Source organism: Phacochoerus africanus, chromosome X (assembly GCF_016906955.1).
Source record: "Phacochoerus africanus isolate WHEZ1 chromosome X, ROS_Pafr_v1, whole genome shotgun sequence".
Classification (NCBI taxonomy): Eukaryota; Metazoa; Chordata; class Mammalia; order Artiodactyla; family Suidae; genus Phacochoerus; species Phacochoerus africanus.
The window spans coordinates 68,698,406-68,724,600 of NC_062560.1; the positions used below are offsets into that span (position 1 = coordinate 68,698,406).

At 37.5% G+C, this 26,195-nt stretch overlaps 1 protein-coding gene across 1 annotated transcript in view; it reads left to right on the forward strand.

The window, feature by feature from the left end:
* Positions 1–26,195, forward strand: part of SH3BGRL (SH3 domain binding glutamate rich protein like) — a 94,326-nt gene that overhangs the window by 66,324 nt on the left and 1,807 nt on the right. Inside the window, exons 2-3 of the mRNA XM_047765305.1 lie at positions 5,125–5,310; positions 19,286–19,366. Coding sequence (XP_047621261.1) covers positions 5,125–5,310; positions 19,286–19,366 — 267 coding nt within the window. The remainder of the gene's footprint in view (positions 1–5,124; positions 5,311–19,285; positions 19,367–26,195) is intronic.

Here is a 26,195-nt window from a genome sequence, read left to right on the forward strand (position 1 = left end):
TTAGTCTCCCATTCTCCTTAAAGGTTTTTTTCTCATACAAAGCTTAACCCAGTACTAACATAGTAAGATTTGGAAATTTCCCCTTGGGATTATCTTGGGGGGCCATTCCTGCCACTTTTTTGTGTGACCCTCTGTTAGAATTTATACAGGGACAACTCTGGGCAGAGTTCTAAGGCAGACAAAGAAACTTCACTGTCTTCCTTACCTGCAACTCTCTAGGCAGTCCCTCCATCCACTCCAAACATGCGCACTCCCTGCCCTTTCTTTGAAGACCAAAATAATAAATCAGTAATGGTAGGGTTTCAGGCATTAGAAGAATAATTGAATTTTAGGGTAGATGGTATTGGCAGTGGTTCTTATTTCACAGTCACCTGGGTCTACACATAAAACTATCTCTGAAGGAATTGGAAACAGATAACATTACTTCTAACTCTGGAAAAAGCTCCAGATAAGGAAGGACTAGATAGTTGAGATTATTCAGAACCAATCAAGAAAAACTTTTTTAACCTAGAATTTGGCATTACTGTACTTTCTTTATTGTGACCACCTTAAGCCATAGCTGTTTTTGAGAAACAGCATTTAAATATCTATCTTCTCTTCCTTTCACACTAGGCTCTACTTCTGAAATTACTTGGGAATTACCTTCTCTTTTGACATAATGTGTATAAGAACAACTAAATAAAGTATTAACAGTATTTTTTTGGGGGGGGGCAGCAGTAAAATGTCAAACCTTAAACTGTGCTATTATGCTGCTACATCTTGGAACATCTGTCACACAAACCCCAGGAAGCCTGGGAGTGGAGAGGGGAGACCAAGAGAATTCTAAATACTCATATTAACCTATATTTGTTGTAGACTAATTGGTAAAAAGATATGAATTACAAATTTTACATGGCTGATTGTGATCAAAGCGTTTTTTTAAATATTGCAAAACAAGCAAGTTAAAAACAAGAGTCTCTTGCTGTGGTTGTACCGTTAGATTAAGCAGTAGGAAGCCAGTGGCTTAAGGATTCATGATGGTATTCATTTAAAAATGAACACAGATCTCTCTCATTACCAAATGACTACACAGTGGAAGTGCTGTAGTGGTCTAGTGCCAAACAGACTAACTAGGTGTTCAGATTTGATTTTCTTTTTGGGTGTATTTTGCAAGTAAGTAGATTATTAAAAGACTGAAAAGACAGGTTTAAATTCTCTTTGTTCATACTTCCTTCACCCCACTCTTAAATCCTTAGGCACTGACTAGGCAAAGACAAGCTTATTATTTGCCTACAAATTAGTAGCCTTTCTTTGGGGTAGCATTTGAAATAAACAGAACCAATTGGAGGGAATTATATATCTGAATTTCTCTTTGTAGAATCTATATATATGTAATTTCTCTGGGTCACAAATTATAACCTTTTTATTTATTTTATAACCTTTTTAAAAAGATAAAATGCACACACAGAAGTGTTTATTCATTTAGAGACTTCAATTTTGTGTAAGAATTTAGTTGTAGAAATTGTGAGCATCCATTTAGAAAGTTTCCAAATTTATTTTGTAATACTGTACCTTCATTGTTCTAGTGCAATGTGTAAGCTCATTTTCACAGTTGGCCAGTTATATTAAACTTTACTAAGTACATCATGCTTTCACTAAAACCATAGACTGCATGAAATATAGATGGATATGGTATGTGGCGTTTTTGCTGTCATATGAATCTTAGTCTAAGTGGCATTGCTCACAGCAATAAGCACTTGCTCTCTCTTCTAAGTTCCTTGCAGTCATTGGTGTTGTAATTCACTTGACCCTTCTCACCTAACCATCTTGTATGGTTTTATTAGCTTCTTATTTATTTATTTATTTATTTATTTAATTTTGCTTTTTCAGAGCCGCATCTGTGGTATATGGAAGTTCCCAGGCTAGGGTTTGAATTGGAGCTGCAGCTGCCGGCCTACACCACAGTCATAGCAAGGTGGGATCCGAGCCACATCTACAACCTAAACCACAGCTCAGAGCAATGTCAGATCCTTAACCCACTGAGTAAGGCCAGGAATCAAACTCACATTCTCATGGATACTAATCGGGTGTGTAACCCGCTGATCCACAATGGGAACTCCCTTAGCTTCATGTATAAATACCATGTTGTGGAGTTCCCATCATCATGGTGCAGTGGAAATAAATCCGACTAGGACCTATGAGGTTGCATGTTTGACCCCTGGCCTCACTCAGTGGGTTAAGGATCCAGTGTTGTCATGTGCTATGGTGTAGTGTAGGTTGCAGACTCGGCTTGGATCTGGCATTGCTGTGGCTGTGGTGTTGGCTGACAGCTGTAGCTCCAATTAGACCCCTAGCCGGGGAACCACCATATGCCACAAGTATGGCCCTAAAAAGCTAAATAAATAAATAAATACCATGTTGTAATAAAAAATTCTAATGTCTATATTTAATCCCTCATACTAGATTTTAATTTTAGGAGGGAATCTCTGCTATTTTTCTTTAGACATTTTAAACCTAATAAATTTCCTACACACTTAAGAGACACCCAAGAATCATTGCTGAATAGCTATTAAATACACTTTTGGACACAATAGTGCACAATAGTTGGAAACTCTTTCAATGTCCATTAAAGTCTCAGCTGAGAAAATGTGATGGTTTTATTATAAAACAAGACAAAATCCTATCTTGGTTAAATTCTTGGTTAAATGTTTTATTGTCAGTCAACACTTTCATGAAAAAGACTCTTATTGTCCCATTTGAAGCATGATTATTGAAGTTTTGTTCTTCGTTTGGAATTTAAACATTCACACTGGCTTTTTTTTTTTTTTTGTCTTTTTGCCATTTCTTGGGCCACTCTTGCGGCATATGGAGGTTCCCAAGCTAGGGGTCTAATCAGAGCTGTAGCCACCAGCCTGCGCCAGAGCCACCTGTAGGCACTAATTCTTTAGATATAAAATATCTCTTGCTAGAAATAAACTTGACATATGAAATTTTGGACTTGTAGATATGATCAAGATAGGAAACAGGTTTTTCTTTTACATCTCCTGAAGATTCAGAGGTGGAGAAATGTTCATGTTTGCCAGGGCATAACCTACTTTAAAAAGTGTTATTATAGCCCATTCTGTTTAGCCTTATGAAGATGTAGAACACTCTAGGAGACACGTGTACTTGTTAGGCAGTTCCAGAGCATGAGAGAAATATTTGATGGCTAGAGGTAAAGATATCAGTGAAAGGTAGGCTATAATGCCCAGTGGTACCAGGCCTGGCCACCACCTTAACTCAGAACATAGTGAATAGTAATCCTAACATAGTAGGCACTCAGTAAGGGGAAAAATGTCTTAAGAAGTCATTTATCCTAAAGGTCTTCTGTCTTTTATCTCTCACACAAACATGACAGATGGAACTCACTCAGGGCCATGTAAAAAATTTAGCATGTTATCTATAACTCTTAATTCATTCAAAAATATCTGTTGGAATGCCAAGTGCCCAAAAGTACCATATTTATGGGCCATCTACCTAAATTTATAAATATGCAAATGGTGGATGAATTACTTGACACCCTTCACACAAACTGAACACTCCATTGTATCATGATGACTCAAACCCACCATTTAATTGAACTTTCCTTCACTACTGATTATTATTGACTTTTAGATTGATTATCCTAAAAATTCAAAAATAAGTATATATTTATGAATTAAAGTTTGATTTTATAAGCTAATATGGAAATAAGATTCCTATTAGAAAAATTATCTTGCTGAACATTTTGCTGGATTGTAACTAATTTTTAACTAAAATCATTCTGTACTCTGATGTAAATAGCCTGTAGAGATTCCAATTTCTAATACGAGAAGTTGAATATTTTTTCCTGGGGTTGTGTGATGAAAGAGAAAATTACCCACAATCACAAGTTAGAAGGACATAAATACAACCTCTCTGTATTCATTCTTGTGTATGCGTATGCACACACATGCATGTGTATGTAAATCTAGAGAACTGACTGTATAAAAGTTTTTTTATTTTGCATTTTAATTTCCATTAAGATGACTGTTTCTTTTGATTTTATATTTCCAATGCTTCTGCTTTTTAGTGTAGCTCCATGAAGAAACATTTTTTGTTCTGTGCTGAAGCTCAGAAATATTTACTAATAGTTTTAAATTTGGGCAAATTACTGTAAATATGTGAATTAAAATTCTAAAAGAAATGTATATCAGAGGAGAAATCTAAAAAGTATTAATTTTACTCTTGCTCTCTCCTAGGAATGGTTAGGAGAAAAAAATAAGTGCATTATCTCTAAGATCCCCTAGCAGCACATGTTAAGGGCCAATGAATGGTACAGGTATATTTCGAACTTATTATATAGACACATTTAGCTCTTATATCTTCTTATATTCTGTTCTAAACATGAAGGAAAAATTAATTTCTGTTAACTGTATGATGCTTAGTAAGAAAAAAGTAGACTCAGGTCATTTAGAATGACTTTCAACAAGGGTGAAAATTAAGAGAGACTTGTAGATAATCAGAAAACATACCTTCCCACTATTCACACTTTTGAGTTAATTGCACTTTAGGTTATTAATATTACCCAGCTAACTTTTCTTCTGCATGGTTAGATGTGGAAATTTCAATGGAAAAAAAGAAAACGTCAGGTTGATAAAAGGATCTGTAAGCTGAAAACTCTTAAATCTTCTTGTGAGACATCATTAACAACAAAATAATAAAGAGGGAAAACCAGAGTTCCTGTCATGGCTCAGTGGTTATCGAATCCGACTAGGAACCATGAGGTTGCGGGTTCAATCCCTCACCTCACTCAGTGGGTTAAGGATCCGGTAGTGCTGTGAGCTGTGGTGTAGGTTGCACATGTGGCTCAGATCCTGCATTGCTGTGGCTCTGGTATAGGCTGGCAGCTATAGCTCCGATTAGACCCCTAGCCTGGGAACCTCCATATGCCATAGGTGTGGCCATAGAAAAGGCAAAAAGACAAAAAAAAAAGAGGGAAAACTATTATCTTCTGTGAAACCAGAAATCTTGATCAATATCTGATTCCTTTCTGCTAGATCATTAACACTTTTTGTTAATTTTGAGAAATAAAAACAGAAAAAACTATTAGTTCAACAATATGGTTTCTTGTCCTTTGGTTCCTAGATTAAGAAGAAACAGCAAGATGTGCTTGGTTTCTTAGAAGCTAACAAAATAGGATTTGAAGAAAAAGATATTGCGGCCAATGAAGAGAATCGTAAGTGGATGAGAGAAAATGTACCTGAAAATAGACGACCAGCTACAGGGTATCCCCTGCCACCTCAGATTTTCAATGAAAGCCAGTACCGTGGGGTAAGGAACAATTTATATTCTTGGTTTTCTTCAAATCAATTGCCTCAAATTCATCATAACTCTTTTACCCCCAGCTTACAAACATTTCTCCTGTTCATCCTCTGCATCCATCCTATGCAGCTAGGATATTTTGCCTTCTACTAGGAGGCAAATGGATGAGTCATTCACAAAAATTACCTGTGCATACATAAAGGAAGAAATTGATGGGAATATAATCATAGTAGGAGACTTTAATACCTCACTCACACCAATGGACAGATCCTCTAGAAAGAAAACCAATAAAGCAACAGAGATCCTAAAGGAAACAATAGAAAAGTTAGACTTAATTGCCATCTTCAGGACACTACATCCGAAAAAATCAGAATACACATTCTTCTCAAGTGCACATGGAACGTTCTCAAGAATCGACCACATATTGGGACACAAAGCTAACCTCAACAAATTTAGGAGCATAGAAATTATTTCAATTATCTTCTCTGACCACAATGCCATGAAAGTAGAAATCAACCACGGGAAAAGAAATGAGAAAAAACCTACTACATGGAGACTAAACAACATGCTACTAAAAAACCAATGGGTCAATGAGGAAATCAAGAAGGAAATTAAAAAATACCTTGAAACAAATGATAATGAAGACACAACCTCTCAAAATCTATGGGATACTGCAAAAGCAGTGGTCAGAGGGAAATTTATAGCAATACAAGCCTTTCTCAAAAAAGAAGAAAGATCCCAAATTGACAACTTAACCCTCCACCTAAACGAATTAGAAAAAGAACAAAAAAGGCCTAAAGTCAGCAGAAGAAAGGAAATTATAAAAATCAAAGAAGAAATCAATAAAACAGAGACTCAAAAAACAATAGAGAAAATTAATAAAACCAAGAGCTGGTTCTTTGAAAAGATAAACAAAATTGACAAATCCGTGGCCAGACTCACTAAGAAGAGGAGAGAAAGAACTCAAACAAAACTATAAATGCAAAAGGAGAAATCACAACGGATACTGCAGAAAGACAAAAAACCATAAGAGAATGCTATGAACAACTATATGCCAACAAATTTGACAATCTGGAAGAAGTGGACAGTTTTCTAGAATCTTACAGCCTGCCAAAACTGAATCAAGTAGAAACAGACCAACTGAACAGACCGATCACTAGAAATGAAATTGAAGAAGTTGTAAAAACACTCCCTACAAATAAAAGTCCAGGACCAGATGGCTTCACAGGTGAATTCTATCAAACATATAAAGAGAATCTGGTGCCCATCCTCCTTAAACTTTTTCAAAAGTTTGAAGAAGAAGGAATACTCCCAAAGACATTCTATGATGCCACCATCACCCTTATTCCAAAACCAGACAAAGATGCCACGAAAAAAGAAAACTATTGGCCAATATCTTTGATGAATATAGATGCAAAAATTCTCAACAAAATCTTAGCCAACAAAATCCAACAACATACCAAAAAAATTATACACCATGACCATGTAGGCTTCATCCCAGGTTCACAAGGATGGTTCAACATAGGCTAATCAGTCAATGTCAAACACCATATTAACAAAAGAAAAGTCAAAATCTATATGATCATCTCAATAGACGCAGAAAAAGCATTTGACAAAGTCCAACATCCCTTCATGATCAAGACCCTCACCAAAGTGGGTATAGAGGGAACATTCCTGAACATGATCAAAGCCATTTGTGATAAACCCACAGCAAAGATAATCCTCAATGGGGAAAAACTGAAAGCCTTCTCACTCCAATCTGGAACAAGACAGGGATGCCCACTCTCACCACTGCTCTTCAACATAGTTTTGGAAGTCCTAGCCACAACAATTAGACAAACAAAAGAAATAAAAGGTATCCATATAGGAAGAGAAGAGATAAAACTGTCACTGTATACAGACGACATGATATGATACATAGAAAATCCTAAGGACTCAACCCCAAAACTACTTGAACTGATTAATAAATTCAGCAAAGTAGCAGGATATAAGATTAACATTCAGAAGTCAGTTGCATTTCTGTATACCAGCAATGAAATATTAGAAAAGGAATACAAAAAAATACAATACCTTTTAAAATTGCACCTCAAAAAATCAAATAGCTCGGAATACACCTGACCAAGGAGGTAAAGGACCTATATGCCGAGAACTATAAAACTTTGATCAAAGAAATCAAAGAAGATGTAAAGAAATGGAAAGATATGCCATGTTCCTGGATTGGAAAAATCAATATTGTAAAAATGGCCATACTCCCCAAAGCAATCTACAGATTCAGTGCAATCCCTATCAAATTACCCAGGACATTTTTCACAGAACTAGAACAAACAATCCAAAAAATTTATATGGAACCACAAAAGACCCAGAATTGCCAAAGCAATCCTGAGAAACAAAAACCAAGCAGGAGGCATAACTCTCCCAGACTTCAAGAAATACTACAAAGCCACAGTCATCAAAACAGTGTGGTACTGGTATCAAAACAGACAGACAGACCAATGGAACAGAATATAGAACCCAGAAATAAACCCTGACACCTATGGTCCATTAATCTTTGACAAGGGAGGCAAGAACATCAAATGGGAACAAGAAAGTCTATTCAGAAGGATTGCTGGGAAACCTGGACCACTGCATGCAAAGCAATGAAATTAGAACACACCCTCACACCATGCACCAAAATAAACTCCAAATGGCTGAAAGACTTAAATATTTAAGACAAGACACCATCAAACTCATAGAAGAAAACATAGGCAAAACACTCTCAGACATCAACCTCATGAATATTTTCTCAGGTCAGCCTCCCAAAGCAATAAAAATAAGAGCAAAAATAAACCCATGGTACCTAATCAAACTGACGAGATTTTGCACAGCAAAGGAAACCAAAAAGAAAACAAAAAGATAACTTACAGAATGGAAGAATATAGTTTCAAATGATGCAATGGACAAGGGCTTAATCTCTAGAATATATAAACAACTTATACAACCCAACAGCAAAAAAGCCAATCAATCAATGGAAAAATGGGCAAAAGACCTGAATAGACATTTCTCCAAAGAAGAGATACAGATGGCCAACAAGCCAAAAAATGCTCAATGTCCCTGATTATTAGAGAAATGCAAATCAAAACTCCCACGAGATACCACCTCACACCAGTCAGAATGGCCATCATTAAGAAGTCCACAAATAACAAGTGCTGGAGGGGTTCTGGAGAAAAGGGAACCCTCCTACACTGCTGGTGGGAATGTAAACTGGTACAGCCACTATGGAGAACCGGTTGAGATACCTTAGAAATCTGTTCATAGAACTTCCACATGACCCTGCAATCCCACTCTTGGGCATATATCCGGACAAAACTCTACTTAAAATAGACCCATGCACCCACATGTTCATTGCAGCACTATTCACAATAGCCAGGACGTGCAAACAACCAAAATGTCCATCAACAGATGATTGGATTCAGAAGAGGTGGTATATATACACAGTGGAATACTAGTCATCTGTAAAAAAGAATGACATAATGCCATTTGCAACAACATGGATGGAACTAGAGACTCTCATACTGAGTGAAATGAGCCAGAAAGACAAAGACAAATACATATGATATCACTTATAACTGGAATCTAATATCCAGCACAAATGAACCTTTCCACAGAAAAGAAAATCATGGGCTTGGAGAATAGACTTGTGGCTGCCCAATGGGAGAGGGTGGGAGTGGGAGGGATTGGGAGCTTGGGGTTTTCGGACACAACTTAGAATAGATTTACAAGGCGATCCTGCAGAGTAGCATTGAGAACTATGTCTTAGGTACTCATATTGCAACGGAACAAAGGTTGGGGGAAAAATGTATACATGTAAGGATCACTTGATCCCCATGCTGTACAGTGAGAAAAAAAATAAAATAATTTTAAAAAAAGTTAAGAAAAAAAAGAAAAAAATTACTTGTGCATGTTTAAGTACAGACCAGCAAGATCTCATTGCTTATCCATTCCAAAGGCATTTGCTTGCATTTATTAACCCCAGCTTCCCAATCCATCCCACTCTGACCTCCTCCTGCTTGGCAACCACAAGTCTGTTCTCCATGTCCATGATTTTATTTTCTGTGGAAAGTTTCATTTGTGCCATATATTAGATTCCAGATGTAGGTGATATAATGTGGTATTTGTCTTTCTGACTTACTTCACTTAGTATGAGAGTCTCTGGTTCCATCCATGTTGTTGCAAATGGCATTATTTTGTTCTTTTTTATGGCTGAGTAGTATTCTGTTGTGTATATATACCACATTTTCTTAATCCAGACATCTGTTGATGGACATTTAGGTTGTTTCCATGTCTTGGCTATTGTGAATAGTGCTACAATGAACGTGAGGGTACGTGTGTCTTTTTCAAGGAGAGTTTTGTCTGGATATATGCCCAAGAGTGGGATTTCTGGGTCATATGGCAATTCTGTATATAATTTTCTGAGATACCTCCATACTGTTTTTCATAGTGGTTGTACCAATTTACATTCCCACCAGCAGTGCAAGAGGGTTTCCTTTTCTCCACAGCCCCTCCAGCATTTGTTATTTGTGGATTTATTAATGATGGCCATTCTGACTGGTGTGAGGTGTTATCTCATGGTAGTTTTGATTTGCATTTCTCTAATAATCAGGGATGTTGAGCATTTTTCCTGTGCCTGTTGGCCATCTGTATATGTTCTTCAGAGAAATGTCTATTCAAGTCTTTGCCCATTTTTCCATTGGGTGGTAGGCTTTTTCGCTTTTGAGTTGTATAAGTGGTTTGTATATTTTAGAGATTAAGCCGTTGTGAGTTGCATCATTTGAAACTATTTCTCCCATTCCATAGGTTGCCTTTTTGTTTTTTTATGATTTCCTTTGCTGTGCAAATGCTTGTCAGTTTGTTTAGGTCCCATTGGTTTATTTTTGCTTTTATTTCTGTTGCCTTGGGAGAAAACGTTTGTAAGGTTGATGTCAGGGAATGTTTGTTCTCTTCTATGAGTTTGATGGTGTCTTGTCTTACATCAAAGTCTTTAAGCCCTTTTAAGTTTACTTTAGTGCATGGTGTGAGGGTGTTCCAGTTTCTTTGATTTACATGTGGCTGTCCAGTTTTCCCAGTGCACTTGCTGAAAAGACTGTCATTTTTCCATTTTACTCTTGCCTCCTTTGTCAAAGATTAATTGACTATAGGTGTCTGGGTTTATTTTGGGTTCTCTATTCCTTTTAAGAAACATTTTTAAAAATTGTAATCAGTTGTTATTTCCCAAATACATTTTTTTTTCTGCTGTACAGCATGGTGACCCAGTTCTCTCTTCTGTTCCGTTGGTCTGTATGTCTCTTTCGGTAACAATACCACACCATCTTGAATACTGTGGCTTTGTAATATTGCCTGAAGTCTGGGAGAGCTGTTCCTCCTGCTTGGTTTTTGTTCCTCAGGATTGCTTTGGAAATTCTGGGACCTTTGTGGTTCCATATAAATTTTTGGATTGTTAGTTCTGTGAAAAATGCCATGGGTGATTTGATAGGGATGGCATTGAATCTGTAGATTGCTTTGGGTAGTATGGCCATTTTTACAATATTAATTTTTCCAATCCATGAACATGGAATATCTTTCCATTTCTTTACCTGTTCTTTAATTTCTTTGATTATAGTTTTATAGTTCTCAGCATATAAGTGTTTTACCTCCTTGGTCGGGTGTATTCCGAGGTATTTGATTTTTTGAGGTGCAATTTTAAAAGGTATTGTATTTTTGTAATCCTTTTCTAATATTTCATTTTTAGTATACAGAATGTGCCTGATTTCTGAATGTTAATCTTATATCCTGCTACTTTGCTGAATTTTTTGATTAGTTTAAGTAGTTTTGGGGTTGAGTTCTTAGTGTTTTTTATATATAGTATCATGTCATCGGCAAACAGTGTCAGTTTTACCTCTTCTCTTCCTATTTTGATACCTTTTATTTCATTTGTTTGTCTGATTGCTGTGGGTAGGACTTCCAATACTATGTTGAGTAAAACTGGTGAGAGTGGGCATCCTTGTCTTGTTCCAGATTTTAGCGGGAAGGCTTTTAGCTTGATTCCATTGAATATTATACTTGCTGTTTGTTGTAAATGGCTTTTATTATGTTAAGGTATGTTCCCCCTATACTCACTTTGGTTAAGACTTTATATCTTGAATGGATGTTATATTTTTCATACGGTTTTTCTGTATATATTGAGATTATCATGTAGTTTTTTACTTTTCTTTTGTTAATGTGGTGTAAAATGTTGATTAATTTGCATATATTAAACCATCCTTGTGAACCTGGGATGAATCCCACTTGGTCATGGTATATAATCTTTTTTCTATATTGTTGAATTTTGTTGGCTAAACTTTTGTTGAGAATTTTTGCGTCCATGATCATCAAAGATATTGGCATATAGTTTTATTTTTTGGTGGTATCTTTGTTTTTGTATTAGGGTGATGGTGGCTTCATAGAATGTCATTGGGAGTGTTCCTTCTTCTTCAACCTTTTGGAAAAGTTTAAGAAGAATGGTTATATATTCCTCTTTGTATGTTTAGAACAATTCACTTTTGAAGCCAACTGGTCCTGGACTTTTGTTTGTAGAGAGTGTCTTTGTTATAACATATTCAATTTCATTTCTAGTGATTGGTCTATTCAGTTGATCTATTTATTCTTGATTCAGTTTTGGCAGGCTGTAAGTCTCTAGAAAGTTATCCATTTCTTCTAGGTTTTCAAATGTGTATCCTTTTGCTGTTCCTTGTGTTTAATCCTCGCTTTCACAGTAGTTTTTTTCTTTTCCTCTTTTAGATCTCTATGATGGCTAATTCAAGTGATTGCTCTCCAATTGTGGTTTCTTCCATCTATTTCTTCTTACGTCTTTTTTTATTTAAAGAAGCCCTTTCAGTTTTTCTTTTATAATGGGTTTAGTATTTCCGTACACTTTTAGCTTTTGTTTGTTGGAGAAATTCTTTATTTTTCCTTCTATTTTAAATGATAGTCTAGCTGGATAGAGTATTCTAGGTTGCAAATTTTTTCCTTTCAGCACTTTAAATGTATCATGCCACTCCCTTCTGGCCTGTAGTGTTTCTTTTTTTTTTAATTTTTAAAGTTTTTTTTTTCTTTTGTCTTTTTAGGGCTGCATCTGCAGCATATGGAAGTTCCCAGGATAGGGGTCGAATTGGAGCTGTTGCTGCTGGCCTACACTATAGCCATAGGAATGACAGATCCAAGAATCATCTGGGACCTACAGCACAGATCACAGCAATGCTGGATCCTTAACCAACTGAGCGAGGCAAAGGATCAAACCTGCAACCTCATGGTTCCTAGTTGGATTCATTTCCCCTGTGCTGTGACGGGAACTCCAGGCCTGTAGTATTTCTGTAGAGAAATCAGCTGATAGCCTTCTGGGGGTTCCCTTATAATTAACACTTTGCTTTTCTCTTGCTACCTTTAGAATCCTCTCTTTGTCTTTAATTTTGCCATTTTTATTATAATATGTCTTGGTGTGGTCCTATTTGAGTTCAACTTGTTTGGGGCCCTCTGTGATTCCTGTATCTTGATATCGGTTTCCTTTAGATTTGGAAAGTTTTCAGCCACAATTTCTTCAAATATATTTTCAATCCCCTTTTCTTTTTCTTCTCTTTCTGGAATTCCTATTATGTTTAGATTGACCCACTTTATATTATCCCATTGATCTCTAATATTGTTTTAGGGTTCTTTCATTTGGTTTTCTGTCTGCTGTCCTGATTGGGTGATTTCCATTATTCTATATTCCAAGTCACTAATTCATTCCTCTGCATTATTCATTCTGGTCTTTAGTGCCTTTAGCTCAGTTTTCATCTCTGCAAATTAATTTTCTAGTTTTTCTCTGTTCTTTCTTGTAGTTTCTATTTCTTTTCTGAAGGAATCTGCATTACTGTTTATATACACTCTTAATTCACTGATATTCTGCCTTAATTTCTTCAGTATTTTCAATACCTCCCTTTTGAACTCAGTGTCTGTCAGACCGCAGAGTTCCATTTTGTTTGCTTCTTCAGGTGAATTTTCCTGTTCTTTTCACTGGGAATGATTCCTGAGCTTCTTCGTCTTGCTGATATTTTTCTTTTTCTGTGAGTTTAAGGAAGCCAAACTATAGTCTTGGAGGAGTACTTCTATGCAAGAGAACCCCTTTGTATTTTGTGGGGTGTTACTATTTATTTCTGGCATTGGAGTTTTGAATATTTGCTGTATCTCTCTTTGGTATGAGCAGGCTGTTATTCCCAGGGTGCTGAGCGTGTTTTCAGGGAGAAGTAGGCAATGGGTAGGGCTAGTAGTCAGTGCCTGGTTGCTGGGCTCTTAATGGCAACAAGGACCTGCAGGAAGGTGCTGCTGGATACTCTAGTTGCAGAGCCCTGGGAAGTGATAATGAGCCTAGGCAGATTTATGAGGTGCCCAGAGCATTTGGCAACGGCAGCAGCAGGTTGTGTTAGTTTCCAGGGGAGTGAAATCAACAACAGGTAGTGTTCAATTGCAGTGCCCTCCTCTGAGGTGCTTGGAGCTATATGCGGTGCCTGTTCAGGGACCCCTATTGGTAGTGGGCCATGGCCATCTCTGTAGTCAGTAGTAACTATGGTGGTTTACCCCTCCACCTGCAGACCATGCAAGAAGCACCCCATCTCACTTAGTCCACACAGGAGGTGTTACACCATCTGCTCCTAGTTGTAGGTTCCTGGGAAGGGACAGTGATTAAGCATCTGGGCACTGCCCAGAGTGTTTGGCAATGGCAGCATCAGGGCCGAGTATGCTCCCAGGGGAGCAAGAGCGACATGTGGTGTTTTGTCATAATGTCCTCCTTTGTTGTGCCCTCTGAGGTGGTTGGGGCTGCAAGTTGTTCTTGTTCAGGGATACCTAGTGGTGGTGGGCCACACCCACCTCTGGAGTCAGAGGTAACTGTGGTGGTTTGCTCCTGCCACCTGTTCTTGTTCAGGAATCCGTAGTGGTGGTGGGCCATGCCCACCTCTGGAGTCAGAGATAACTGTGGTGGTTTGCTCCTGCCACCTGTTCTTGTTCAGGAATCCGTAGCGGTGGTGGGCCATGCCCACCTCTGGAGTCAGAGATAACTGTGGTGGTTTGCTCCAGACCTTGCAAAAAGCACCCTGTCCCAATTTGCCCACACAAGAGGTGCTGTACCAGCTGCTCCTAGTTGTAGGGTCTTGGGAAGGGACAGTGATCAAGCATCTGGGTGCTGCCCAGAGTTTTTGGCAGTGGCAGCTATAGAGCCAGTGTGTAGTTCCCAAGGGAGTGAGAGCAATAATGTGTGGTGTTTGATTGCAGTGCCCTCTTTTTTTTTTTGTAAACCGTTGAGCTGACTGGGGACACAGGTGGAGCCCACTCACAGGCCCCCAGTGGTGGCAGGCCATGCCTCCCTCTGGCCTCCAAGATGACCACCTTGGTCTGTACCTGCTGCCTATATATCATGCAACAGTCACCCCATCAAACTTAGCCCCCTGCTGCCCTTAGCACAAACAAGAGGTTCCCAGTCACCCCTAGCCTGCACCAGAAGTGTCTGGACTCCCATGGCCTGAGCTAGTGGCTTCTCACCACCTGTAGCCTTCACCAGAGGCACCCTGCCCTGAGAGAGCCTGAGGGTGCACAGGGAGATTCCTTTGGTGGTCCGCCCCTCCTCCTCTCACCCTCCCCAACAGTGGTCCCTTGCCTCTCCTGCCTGCCCAGACCTTCTCCCAGGTTCCCTCTGCCATGGCATTCCACTCCCAGCCCATAGCACATTGCTTCCCTGCCCATGGCACAGCACTCCTTAGCCCCTTAGGCTGTCCCCACACAGCCAACCATGTACTCTCCCTGGAACTGACCTCAGGAGCCTGAGTCTCAGGGCCCAGCCCCTGCCCGAGTGTGTCAGGCTGTGGTGTCCCAGATGGTGGTGCAGATGATCTGTGAGGCCCTCACTATACTTTGCCCTCCTCAGTCCAGCTGCGGTACTTTTCTCAGTGACTTTGAGGTCCCTCCATTTTGGCTGATCTCCTGGTCATTGGGTGACTTCCCAGGGTGTGGGTTCCTTTTCTCCTTCACAGCTCCCTCTCAGGCATGCTAGTCCCATCCTGATTCCTTTTCTCTCTCTCTCTCTCTTTTTCTTTTGTTCTAGCCAGTTATGTCAAGAGTTTCTTGCCCTTTTTGGAGGTTTAAGTTCTTCTGCCAGCATTCAGTAGATGTTCTGTGTGAGTCATTTTACATGTAGATGTATTTTTTGATGTGTTTGTGGGAGAAGGTGAGCATGACCTCTTACTCCTCCGCCATCTTGATCCACATTCTCCTGGATATCCTTTTATATACCAATTCATAGCATCTAGGAGGGGGTATGGCAAAATTTAGAAGCCTATTAGCATAAAATATTTTCTCTGAACTGAATTTGTCAGTCCTGGGGAGCGTCCTAAAGATTTCTTCTGTTGCTGCAAATGGGGCAAATGTGTAAAAACACACTCTGCAAATAAGGAAATGGCAATTAGGACATTCATTTAAATATTGAAACCTCATTGCCTCTATATTTGAAATTTCTGCAAATTTTTAACTCTCAGGGGCTGGAAGAGGCCTCAGAGGTTATGCAATCCGATCTAAGCCAGCATATGTTATCTTAACTTGCCCTTTTTGAAGCAGAATTTCAATTTGGCTTTTAAAAAAACGTTTTGAATTATAATGGTAATGTTTGAGAAGCCACATTTTCCTGGTTTATTTATCCCTTGGAAGCCACACTGCAAGGGAATGGAGTATGTTATGGGAAAAAGGCAAGTATCACTGAGAAATGGGAAGATGTAAAAGAAGGGGCAAGAGGTGAAACTCAAACCAAACAAATATTTGTTAATGGAAAAGGAATCCAATTTCTATTTAGTGTTTGCTGTGTGCCAGACACTGAGTTAGGAGTTTAATAATAAGAAGAATTAAGATTCATCCCTATGCAGACTCTTAGGGAGAAACATATATAGCAATCATTCACAGAAGGCATATTATGTGTCAGCTTTGTGCTATATGCTTTATGTGTACTATATTAGTCAATTCTTATACTAATACCATGAGGTAGGTATTATTATTCCTATTTTATAGATGAAGAAATTGTGGCCTAGAAGACCTTATCTGACTTCCTAAATCACATTACTAGTAAGTGATGCAGGTAGGATTTAAACCTAGACCTGTCTTATTCTGAAGATCTTACTCTTTTTATTAAGCCACTGTGTTATTCATTTTCATGTTTACTGAAAAATCCCATCCTTGTTTTCTTCTTCCTTAATTCTGTATTTTGGGGGGCTGACCTAAGGAAATAACATTTCTCAGTGTCCACTGCCAATGGCTGCCAATTAGGTTTGGCTGATAATAGGAGGCACGGTTGGAAGAGTGAAGGGAAGGAGGAGAAGATAAGCCAAGGTATCCTTCTCCTTCTTGTTTCTGGAATGTCCATGACAGTGGTTACATCTCCTTTGTGGTACTAGCTCTGTAATACCACCTTCTCCACTTTTCCCTTCAGTAATAGCTGTGGTAGCAGCTTCCGGCTATTGCTAGTCTCTGGGTTGCCTCACCACCTCCTATCTTACTTTCAGCTCTATAATGCTTTGTAAGTCATTCTTCATATTAATTTCCCTTCTTTAAACTATCTCAATGTTTCCCAACCTTGGCACTACTGACATTTTGGGTTTGTGGGGGCTGCCCTGTGCATAGTAAGATGTTTAGCAGTATCCCTGGCTTATATCCTTATGTGCTAGTAGCACCTCCCAGCTGTGAAAAAAACAGAAGTGTTTCCAGACTATGCCAAGTGTCCCTGGGGGAAAATTACCTCCTTTTGAGAATTACTGAGCTATATCTTAGGTTCTTATTTCTAGATTAAGATGTGACTGAAATAATTACCCTGCCAACATAGATGAAGCTTTGCTATAGAAGATACAAAAGTGTTTAAGGGTAATCTTTGTTTTGAGAAAGCTTATGCTATGTATATGAAGAACTAAAGCATATTCCCATGAAATAATTGCTATAATAACAATATATAGTAGAATTTGTTCTGGATTAATGTTATTGGAATCCCAGAGATGTAAGTATCTTTATTTTTCCTCAAGAGAATTCCTATAGAAAAAGCAGATGGTGTCCCAGTCTGTTACTCTTGCATTCTTAGCAAGAGTAACAGTGATTGCCATCCAGTAGTGCTTAATTCATATTTGCACAATAAATTAGTTAATCTGGGTTAATTGAGAAACTGGTGTTCTTTTCACTGAGTTAGGAATGCATTTGTGTTTTCTAAGTTCAAGGCCAATAGATAATGTACCTTTAGTCCTAAATACCTGAAACAGAGATAACTAGATTACCTTACATAGTATTTTATAATCAGGTTTCAATATATTTGAAGATCTTCTTTCTGTCACATGAATTTAATGACTGACATAGGCTCTTTTTATTGATTTGATGATATTAGGAAATATCTATCATATAACTCTTGGGTTCTTTTAACCAGCATTTTGAGATTACTTCCAAGGGATTGAGTGTAGATATGATATATATTATTTGTTTATCCGAACAGCTTATAGATAATGTGTCAAAGCATGGACTTTGTATCAAGATCCAGTTAGTTTCACTTCTGAGTGGTAAATTCAAAGAGTATAGGAGGCTGCTCATAAATGCATGTTGTTTATGATTTATTCCTTTGTCAACATGTAGGGTACATAAAAAGATGCTTTGAGGAGACCTTAGTGGTTCTAAACAATACTGACTGTGTTAAAAGAGTCTCTAAATAAGATAGAAATTCTGGGATGAGGTTCATATTTAGGGTCATCAATAGCTTGCAAGGCCCTAAATTTTATACCTCCAGATCCTTCAAATATCAGGAATTATATGTGCTAGAAAATAACCTTGTAATTGATCTGTTGGTAAGGGAATCTCTAGAGAAGCCAGCAAATTATGAGTTCCTTTTACTTCTAGTAAATCAGCCAAAATGCCAGCCTTACCTCTGTGTGGTTTTTTTTTTTAAATTTCTTTTTCTTTTAGCGCTGCATCTGTGGCATATGGAAGTTTCCAAGCCAGGGGTCCAATTGGAGCTGCAGCTGCCAGTCTATGCCACAGCCATAGCAATGTAGGATCTGAGCCACATCTGCAAACTACAGCACAGATCATGGCAACACTGGATCATTAACCCAGTAAGCAAGGCCAGGAATAGAACCCACATCCTCATGGATACTGGTAGGGTTTGTAACCCACCGAGCCACAGTGAGAACTCCTATCTCTGTGTGTTTTAAATCATCAATGACCAGGTGTAGAAAATGGCTGCGTTTTCTAAGTAGGTTTGCTCTTGATTACATGTCATAGTCAAATTTAGTCATTTCTGTTTGTTTTGCAGCATGTGTGGTAGTTTAGAGGATGACAGTGGGAAGCCCAAACAAATTAAGTCATGTGAGGCTTTTATTGAATCTCTGGATTGAAATCTTTTAGTGGATTGTTTGCTCTTCCAGTCATATTTCATGAAAATCTCATACCCTTCCTCCAAACACAAAACAGATTTACTACTCTTATGGCCATGGACATATCTATCTAGTAGCTGGTCTACCATAGATTCTGAAGACATAATACCTTTATATATATATAATTACTCAAATGAATTTATCACAATACCTTAATAAATAATGGAAGAGAAATAATGGTAAACTGGAACTTACCTCCTACCAAAAATAAGCAACTTCTTACTGGCAAATAGTTGGCTTCTTTTGGCTGTGGAGTAAGCTGAATGTCCTGAGGCAGATTTAAGTTCTAAGTGATACGAAATAAGCCATTTTGTAATTTATGCCTCACAGAACAGCATATCTTTTAACCTACATTAATTGGGATCCAATAAGCCTTGCATCTTAGCATTATTGAATTTAGTTAGCATGTCTGCCTCCAAGGATATGGACCAGTCAGGTCATTTTGAATTAATGTCCCCATTTTTTTCCTTTTTTGGTTGCATATTGTTAATTTTTTTTACCTTCTTTTTACCAAGGACTATGATGCCTTCTTTGAAGCCAGAGAAAATAATGCAGTGTATGCCTTTTTAGGCTTGAAGGCCCCACCTGGTTCAAAGGTATGACTCCTTTTTTTCCCTCTTTATAGGCCATTTTATTGTGGCTAAGTTTTTTAATCAGTAAGATTTCCACCTTTACTAAGTACTCAGATTAAGCCATAGGCAGTGCAACATAGTTAAAAGGAAATGTCTCTGCTCTGCATGCACTTAATCCCTAGTAGGGCAGACATATATGCATAATCAAATACATAAAGTATATGGATAGGAGGTAGGCAGGGCAGCTTCCCTATCAAGCTGCCTAAAGCAGCAAATTTCTCATTAACCCATTCACAAATTAGTGGTTAGCAATTTTAAAGACTCCATTATACAAGTTGTCACACACAGTTCTACACGGACAGAAAGCATTGGAGTTCATAGTAATCTTCTTGGCAGTATCTGTTGTCTTTTATGCGAGAGTCACCCATTCAAATTAGCTAAGAACAGTTGAGTCTCAAAACTGGCCACTAAATTTCTGGCTGAATTTGGAACTTTTCCTCTGCCAACAACAAATAATTTTTTTAATTTAACTTATTTTTATTAAAGCGTCATTGATCTACAGTGTTGTGCCAATTTTGCTGTACAGCATAGTGACCCAGTCATATATATATACAAATTCTTTTCCTCACAAATTATTTTTCAAGTGGCAGTATTCCCAGGGAGACCATGTAAAGAAAAAAATTAAAAAATTAAGTTGCCTATTTAACAAAATGTCTTTAACCTATGGTCTTTGAATATATCTTTGCCTTTTACCATATTTCTTCTCCACACAGGCTGGTTTAATCAAAAAGTATGTCCCCTACTCTATCACTTTATAGTTTGCTCTTAGAAGCTAATTTTACGTTAAATAGATTCTTCAAACTTCAGCTCCTTCTCTAATTTTGAGAACCTCTGTTATTGTCTTTGTTTTCACTAGAGACCATTACAGGCATTATTGTCTGAATCACTATGAAATTCCATTTTCTTCCCAAACTGTCTTTTCCCATGGATAAAATATCTTGTTTTAAGCATTGTATATTTCAGGTTGTAGAAAATATTAGGTAAGACATTTTTCTTTAAGCCAGTTAGTAAAACCCAAGTTAAGTAATTGATTTCAGTACATATTAAAGGGAGTATGAAAGGAAGGATAGTCTTTCCATGAATGATGACTCTCCTTCAATGAAAAGTAGGGTCATTCTTTCATTTATTCATTCAGTAAATATTGTCAAACATTGACTTGATGTTTATGGTAAGGCAAATACAGAGAATACAACATAGTTACCTTCAAAGTGTTTATAACCTAGTGAGGGACATGTATACAAATAATTATATGACAAATATGTCTACAGATAATTATGATATACTATGGCGAATTGTATATGATTGGTGTGAATGCAGTAGGCATCTAGGTGAAATAATCATAAATTATTGCTAAGGAGTTTGGGGAAGGTTTCATAGAAGTGACATTTGAACTGTTAGGGATTCCAAAACACTGAAGTAACACTGGGCATCCTTCACAGAGGCAGCAACAGGAACCACTGCGTTGGGATGTAGCTGCACCTGATGGTATGTTCAGAGAGCAGAGTATAGTGTAGCATGAATCCAGTATAGGGCACATTAAATAAAGGAGGATGCATTAGGAGGTTAGATTGGCTAGGTAGGTTAGAGCCAGATTATGAATTATGTGCTGGACACTTTTGGCATTATCCTCTAGGCATCTAAAAACCATGGTAGGGGATGAGGGGAGACAATGATGTGATTATCTGTGTATTTTAAGATGTGATTTAATCTTTGTCTTAAGAAATAAAATTTGGTATCTGTGTGGATTGTGAAACATTGGGAAAAATTAGGTATTAAAGGTGGGCTGACCCATTAGAGGGTACCTTAGGAATCCAGGAAAACATTGGAGAAGGCCTAAGGTGGGATAGCAGTCATAGAAAGGATAAGATAGATTTAGGACACACAGAAAAATCACTTTTTTTTTAGGATTTGGCAATTTATGAAATGCTTATGTATGTAAAGAACTGGGAAGGACTGAAGCTATATCTGAGGCTTCTAACCTGGGTGATTGGGAAATGAAGCAAAAGTCATGGAGGAAACAGAAAAAGGAATGATCCAAAGGAAGAGTTAGTCTTGGAAAGAGAGGGCATACAATTTTCTTCTGAGATTGAAAAGAATGAGGAAAGAGGGCTGAAAATCAAAATTGTAATGTCTGAGGATGTTAGGGAAGTTCACATTTCAAAAACTTAGTATGAGGTAGGAATAAAGAATATCTGCTAAGAGTGATGGGAAATTTGAGGTGAATTGAAAGGATTCTCTTGCTGAAAATAAGCTAAAGAGTAGGCTAAGATTATGAATGGAATGATGGCAGAGCAAGATGAAAGGCCCAGTTGAAGGTAGAGTTGATGAGGCTATAGTGGAGCCAGTCAACTTGTTTATAGTATTGTTTTTTTTAATACTTGTTTGACCCTAGAAGTAGGAATAGAGTAAAAGAACAGCAGATGTTATCAAGGATTGAACTAGAGGGAGCCAATAGATTGGGATGCTAGAAGAGGCGTGAATTGACAATGGAGTTGAAGGGTGGGTTGGTAATAGAGAGATTTTGAATGTTAGTATTTAATAGGTTTTTTCAAGATTAAAAGTGATAAATTTGGCTTAAGAAGGATTATTTTTCTATTTTTCAGCTCAGCTTTGAGAGTTTTACCCCTTTAATTTAGCAAGACAATAAGGCTTCCTGAAAGAACTGGCTGAACAGAAAGTATACAAAATAAGAAATGTAACAAAGTAACTCATGTTGTAAAAGTGTATTCATAAAAAAAGAAATGTGATAAAATGAGATATGATATTCATCTGTGAAATTAATGAAGATAAAGTGATAATGCTTCATGCTGGGAAGGATGCACTGAAACATATGCTCTCATATATTACTGGTGATAGTATAAATTGGTACTACTATTTGAAAACCAGAATGGCAAATGTGTATCAAGGACTGAAAATATTTATAATCCTTCATCCAGCAATTTCACTGGGTATTAAAACCTAATGAAATAATTCTATACACAGAAAAATCTTGATAAAAACATAAATAAAAATGTTATTTATAATAAAAAAAATGGAAACAAGTTAAATGTCTAAAAAAGGGTTAACAAAAATAGTTTATCCACAAGATGAACTCAAGCTCTCATTAAAAATGATAGTTTGTGAAAAGATATTTTATAATGAGGTAAAGAATTGCTTTTACTCAAAACCAATGCATTTATAAGTGATGTTTATACTGGGAGTAGAGGGGGAGAACACTTCATATTCCTATTTCTAAAGCTCTCTGGTTAATTAAATAATTCATGATTCTATAAATACTGGATACTTACCTTTAGGTAATAATAAGACTTTTGGCTTAATTTACGTGTTCAATGAATTAAACTTATTAGAGAAGTAGATAAGATTTGTCTAAAGACAAATCACAAAGAATTTGAATTGCCTTTTGCTTTGGATTTTTGTGCTAGTAACTTCTTCCATTAATAAGAATAACTGAAAATTAAGGAATTTATGATAAATTACAACAAAGATTCATGTGATGTGACTTCAGGGAACTAGGCTGTCTCCAAAATGCTAATTACTCAGAGGCATTAGGATCTGATAAGAAGAAAGACTTCTTGGTAGGACATATTCACATTTTTCTACCACTGTTTCTCCAACTATATATGCTAGGCAATTGAAGGGGTTTTAGCACAAAATTCACTGTGTTCTGTGAGGAAATATTTGGAAGCTTCTTCTACAAAATGAAACAAAATGCATAATGTGGGTCTAAGATATATTCATGATGACAGGCAAACACTGCGTTAGAAATTTCAGCAGAACCTTGGGCCTTTTTTTGACTAAGCATTTTTTAAATGATTTTTAATTTTTTCAGTTATAGCTGGTTTACAGTGTTCTGTCAATTTTCTACTGTACATCAAGGTGACCTAGTCACACATACATGTATACATTCTTTTTTTTCTCACATTATCATGCTCCAACATAAGTGACTGTACGTAGTTCCCAGTGCTATACAGCAGGATCCCATTACTTATCCTTTCCAAAGGAAATAGATTGCATCTATTAACCCCAAATTCCCAGTCCATCCCAATCCCTTCCCCTCCCTCTTGGCAACCACACATATGTTCTCCACATCCATGATTTTCTTTTCTGTGGAAAGTTTCATTTGTGCCATATATTAGATTCAAGATATAAGTGAAAACATATGGTATTTGTCTTTCTCTTTCTGACTTCACTCAGTATGAGAGTCTCTAGTTTCATCCATGTGCTGCAAATGGCATTATTTTGTTCTTCCTTATGGCTGAGTAGTATTCCATTGTGTGTATATACCAAATCTTCTTAATCCAGTCGTCTGTTGATGGATATTTAGGTTGCTTCTTTGTCATGGCTATTGTGAACAGTGCAGCAATGACATTCAGGTGCATGTGTCTTTTTCAAGGAAAGTTTTGTCCATATATATGCCCAAGAGTGGGATTGCTGGGTCATATGGAGGTAGTTTTCTGATGTACCTCCATACTGTTTTTCATAGTGGTTGTACCAGTTTACATTCCCACCAGCAGTGCAAGAGGGTTTCCTTTTCTCCACACCCTCTCCAGGAGTTGTTATTTGTGGACTTATTAATGATGGCCATTCTGACTGGCATGAGGTGGTATCTTGTGGTAGTTTTGATTTGCATTTCTCTAATAATCAGGGATGTTGAGCAGTTTTCCATGTGCTTGTTGGCCTTCTGTATATCTTCTTTGGAGAAATGTCTATTCAGGTCTTTTGCCCATTTTTCAATTGGCTTGTTGGCTTTTTTGCTGTAGAGTTATAAGTGGTTTGTATATTTTAGAGATTAAGCCGTTGTGAGTTGCATCATTTGAAACTGTTTCTCCCATTCCATAGGTTGCCTTTTTGTTTTTTTATGGTTTCCTTTGCTGTGCAAAAGCTTGTCAGTTTGATTAGGTCCCATTGGTTTATTTTTGCTTTTATTTCTGTTGCTTTTGGAGACTGACCTTAGAAAACGTTTGTAAGGTTGATGTCAGAGAATGTTTTGCCTATGTTCTCTTATAGGAGTTTGATTGGGTCTTGTCTTATATTTAAGTATTTAAGCAATTTTGAGTTTAGTGCATGGTGTGAGGGTGTGTTCCTGTTTCATTGATTTACATGTGGCTGTCCAGTTTTCCCAGCACCATTTGCTGAAAAGACTGTCTTTTACCCATTTTATATTCTTGCCTCCTCTGTCAAAGATTAGTTGACTGTGGCTGTCTGGGTTTATTTCTGGGTTCTCTATTCTCTTCCATTGGTCTGTATGTCTGTTTTGGTACTGGTTCTACACTGTCTTGATTACTGTGGTTTTATAATTTTGCTTGAAGTCTGGGAGAGTTATGCCTCTTGTTTGGTTTTTCTTCCTCAGGATTGCTCTAGCAATTCTGGGACTCTTGTGGTTCTACATACATTTTTGGATTGTTTGTTCTAGTTCTGTGAAAAATGTCATGGGTAATTTGATAGGGATTACATTGAATCTGTAGATTGCTTTGAGTTGTATGGCCATTTTTATAATATTAATTTTTCCAACCCAGGAGCATGGACTATCTTTCCATTTCTTTGCATCCTCTTTAATTTCCTTGATTAATGTTTTATAGTTCTCGGCATATAAGTCTTTCACCTCCTTGGTCAGGTGTATTCCCAGGTATTTGATATTTTTGGGGTGCAATTTTAAAAGGTATTGCATTTTTGTATTCCTTTTCTGATATTTCATTGTTAATATACAGAATTGCAACTGATTTCTGAATGTCAATCTTGTATCCTGCTACTTTGCTGAATTTGTTGATCAGTTCAGGTAGTTTTTGGGTTTAGTCCCCAGGGTTTTCTATATATAGAATCATGTAATCTGCATACAGTGATGATTTTATCTCTTCTCTTCCAATTTGGATACCTTTTATTTCTTTTGTTTGTCTGATTGCTGTGGCTAGGACTTCCAGTTCTATGTTGAATAACAGTGGTGAGAGTGGGCATCTTTGTCTTGTTCCAGATTTTAGTGGGAAGGCTTTCGTCTTTTCTCAAGAATATTATATTTGCTGTGGGTTTGTCATAAATGGCTTTTATTATGTTAAGGTATGTTCCCTGTATACCCGCTTTAGTAAGAATTTTTATCATGAATGGATGTTGGACTTTGTCAAATGCTTTTTATGCATCTATTGAGATGACTAAGCTTTTTAGGTAAGTCAGTAATATATTGCAACTCTTCTCTGAAGGATATGTTAAGAATGAATTACCTTGTCTGTTGGTTTCCTTTTTTCTGTCATTTCAAACTTTTTTTGGTAAAAAATGGCATCTTTTTTTTCCCCCTTCTCTTTGGATTAGCACTAGAGGCTCATTTTGGTATAGTCAACTGCTGTCACTCTTCCCGAGGCCAGGTATTCTTACTTTTTTTTTTTTGTCTTTTTGCCTTTTCTAGGGCTACTCCCATGGCATATGGAGGTTCCCAGGCTAGGGGTATAATTGGAGTTGTAGCCACTGGCCTATGCCCCAGCCACAGCAACACAGGGTCTGAGCCGCGTCTGCAACCCACACCACAGCTCATGGCAACACCGGATCCTCAACCCACTGAGCAAACCCGCAACCTCATGGTTCCCAGTCAGATTCACTAACCACTGAGTCAAGACAGGAACTCCCTGAGTCCAACTATTCTATTAGTGACATGTTTAGAGTGACATTTCATAGAATACATGATTTTTACAACTTAAATATGACATTTCTTTCAACGAAGTCACTCTTACCACCTGTTTTTGTTCCATAAACTTTCCTTGAAGTGTATTTTGTGTCAAGTGCTTTATTATATGCTAGAGTACACCTA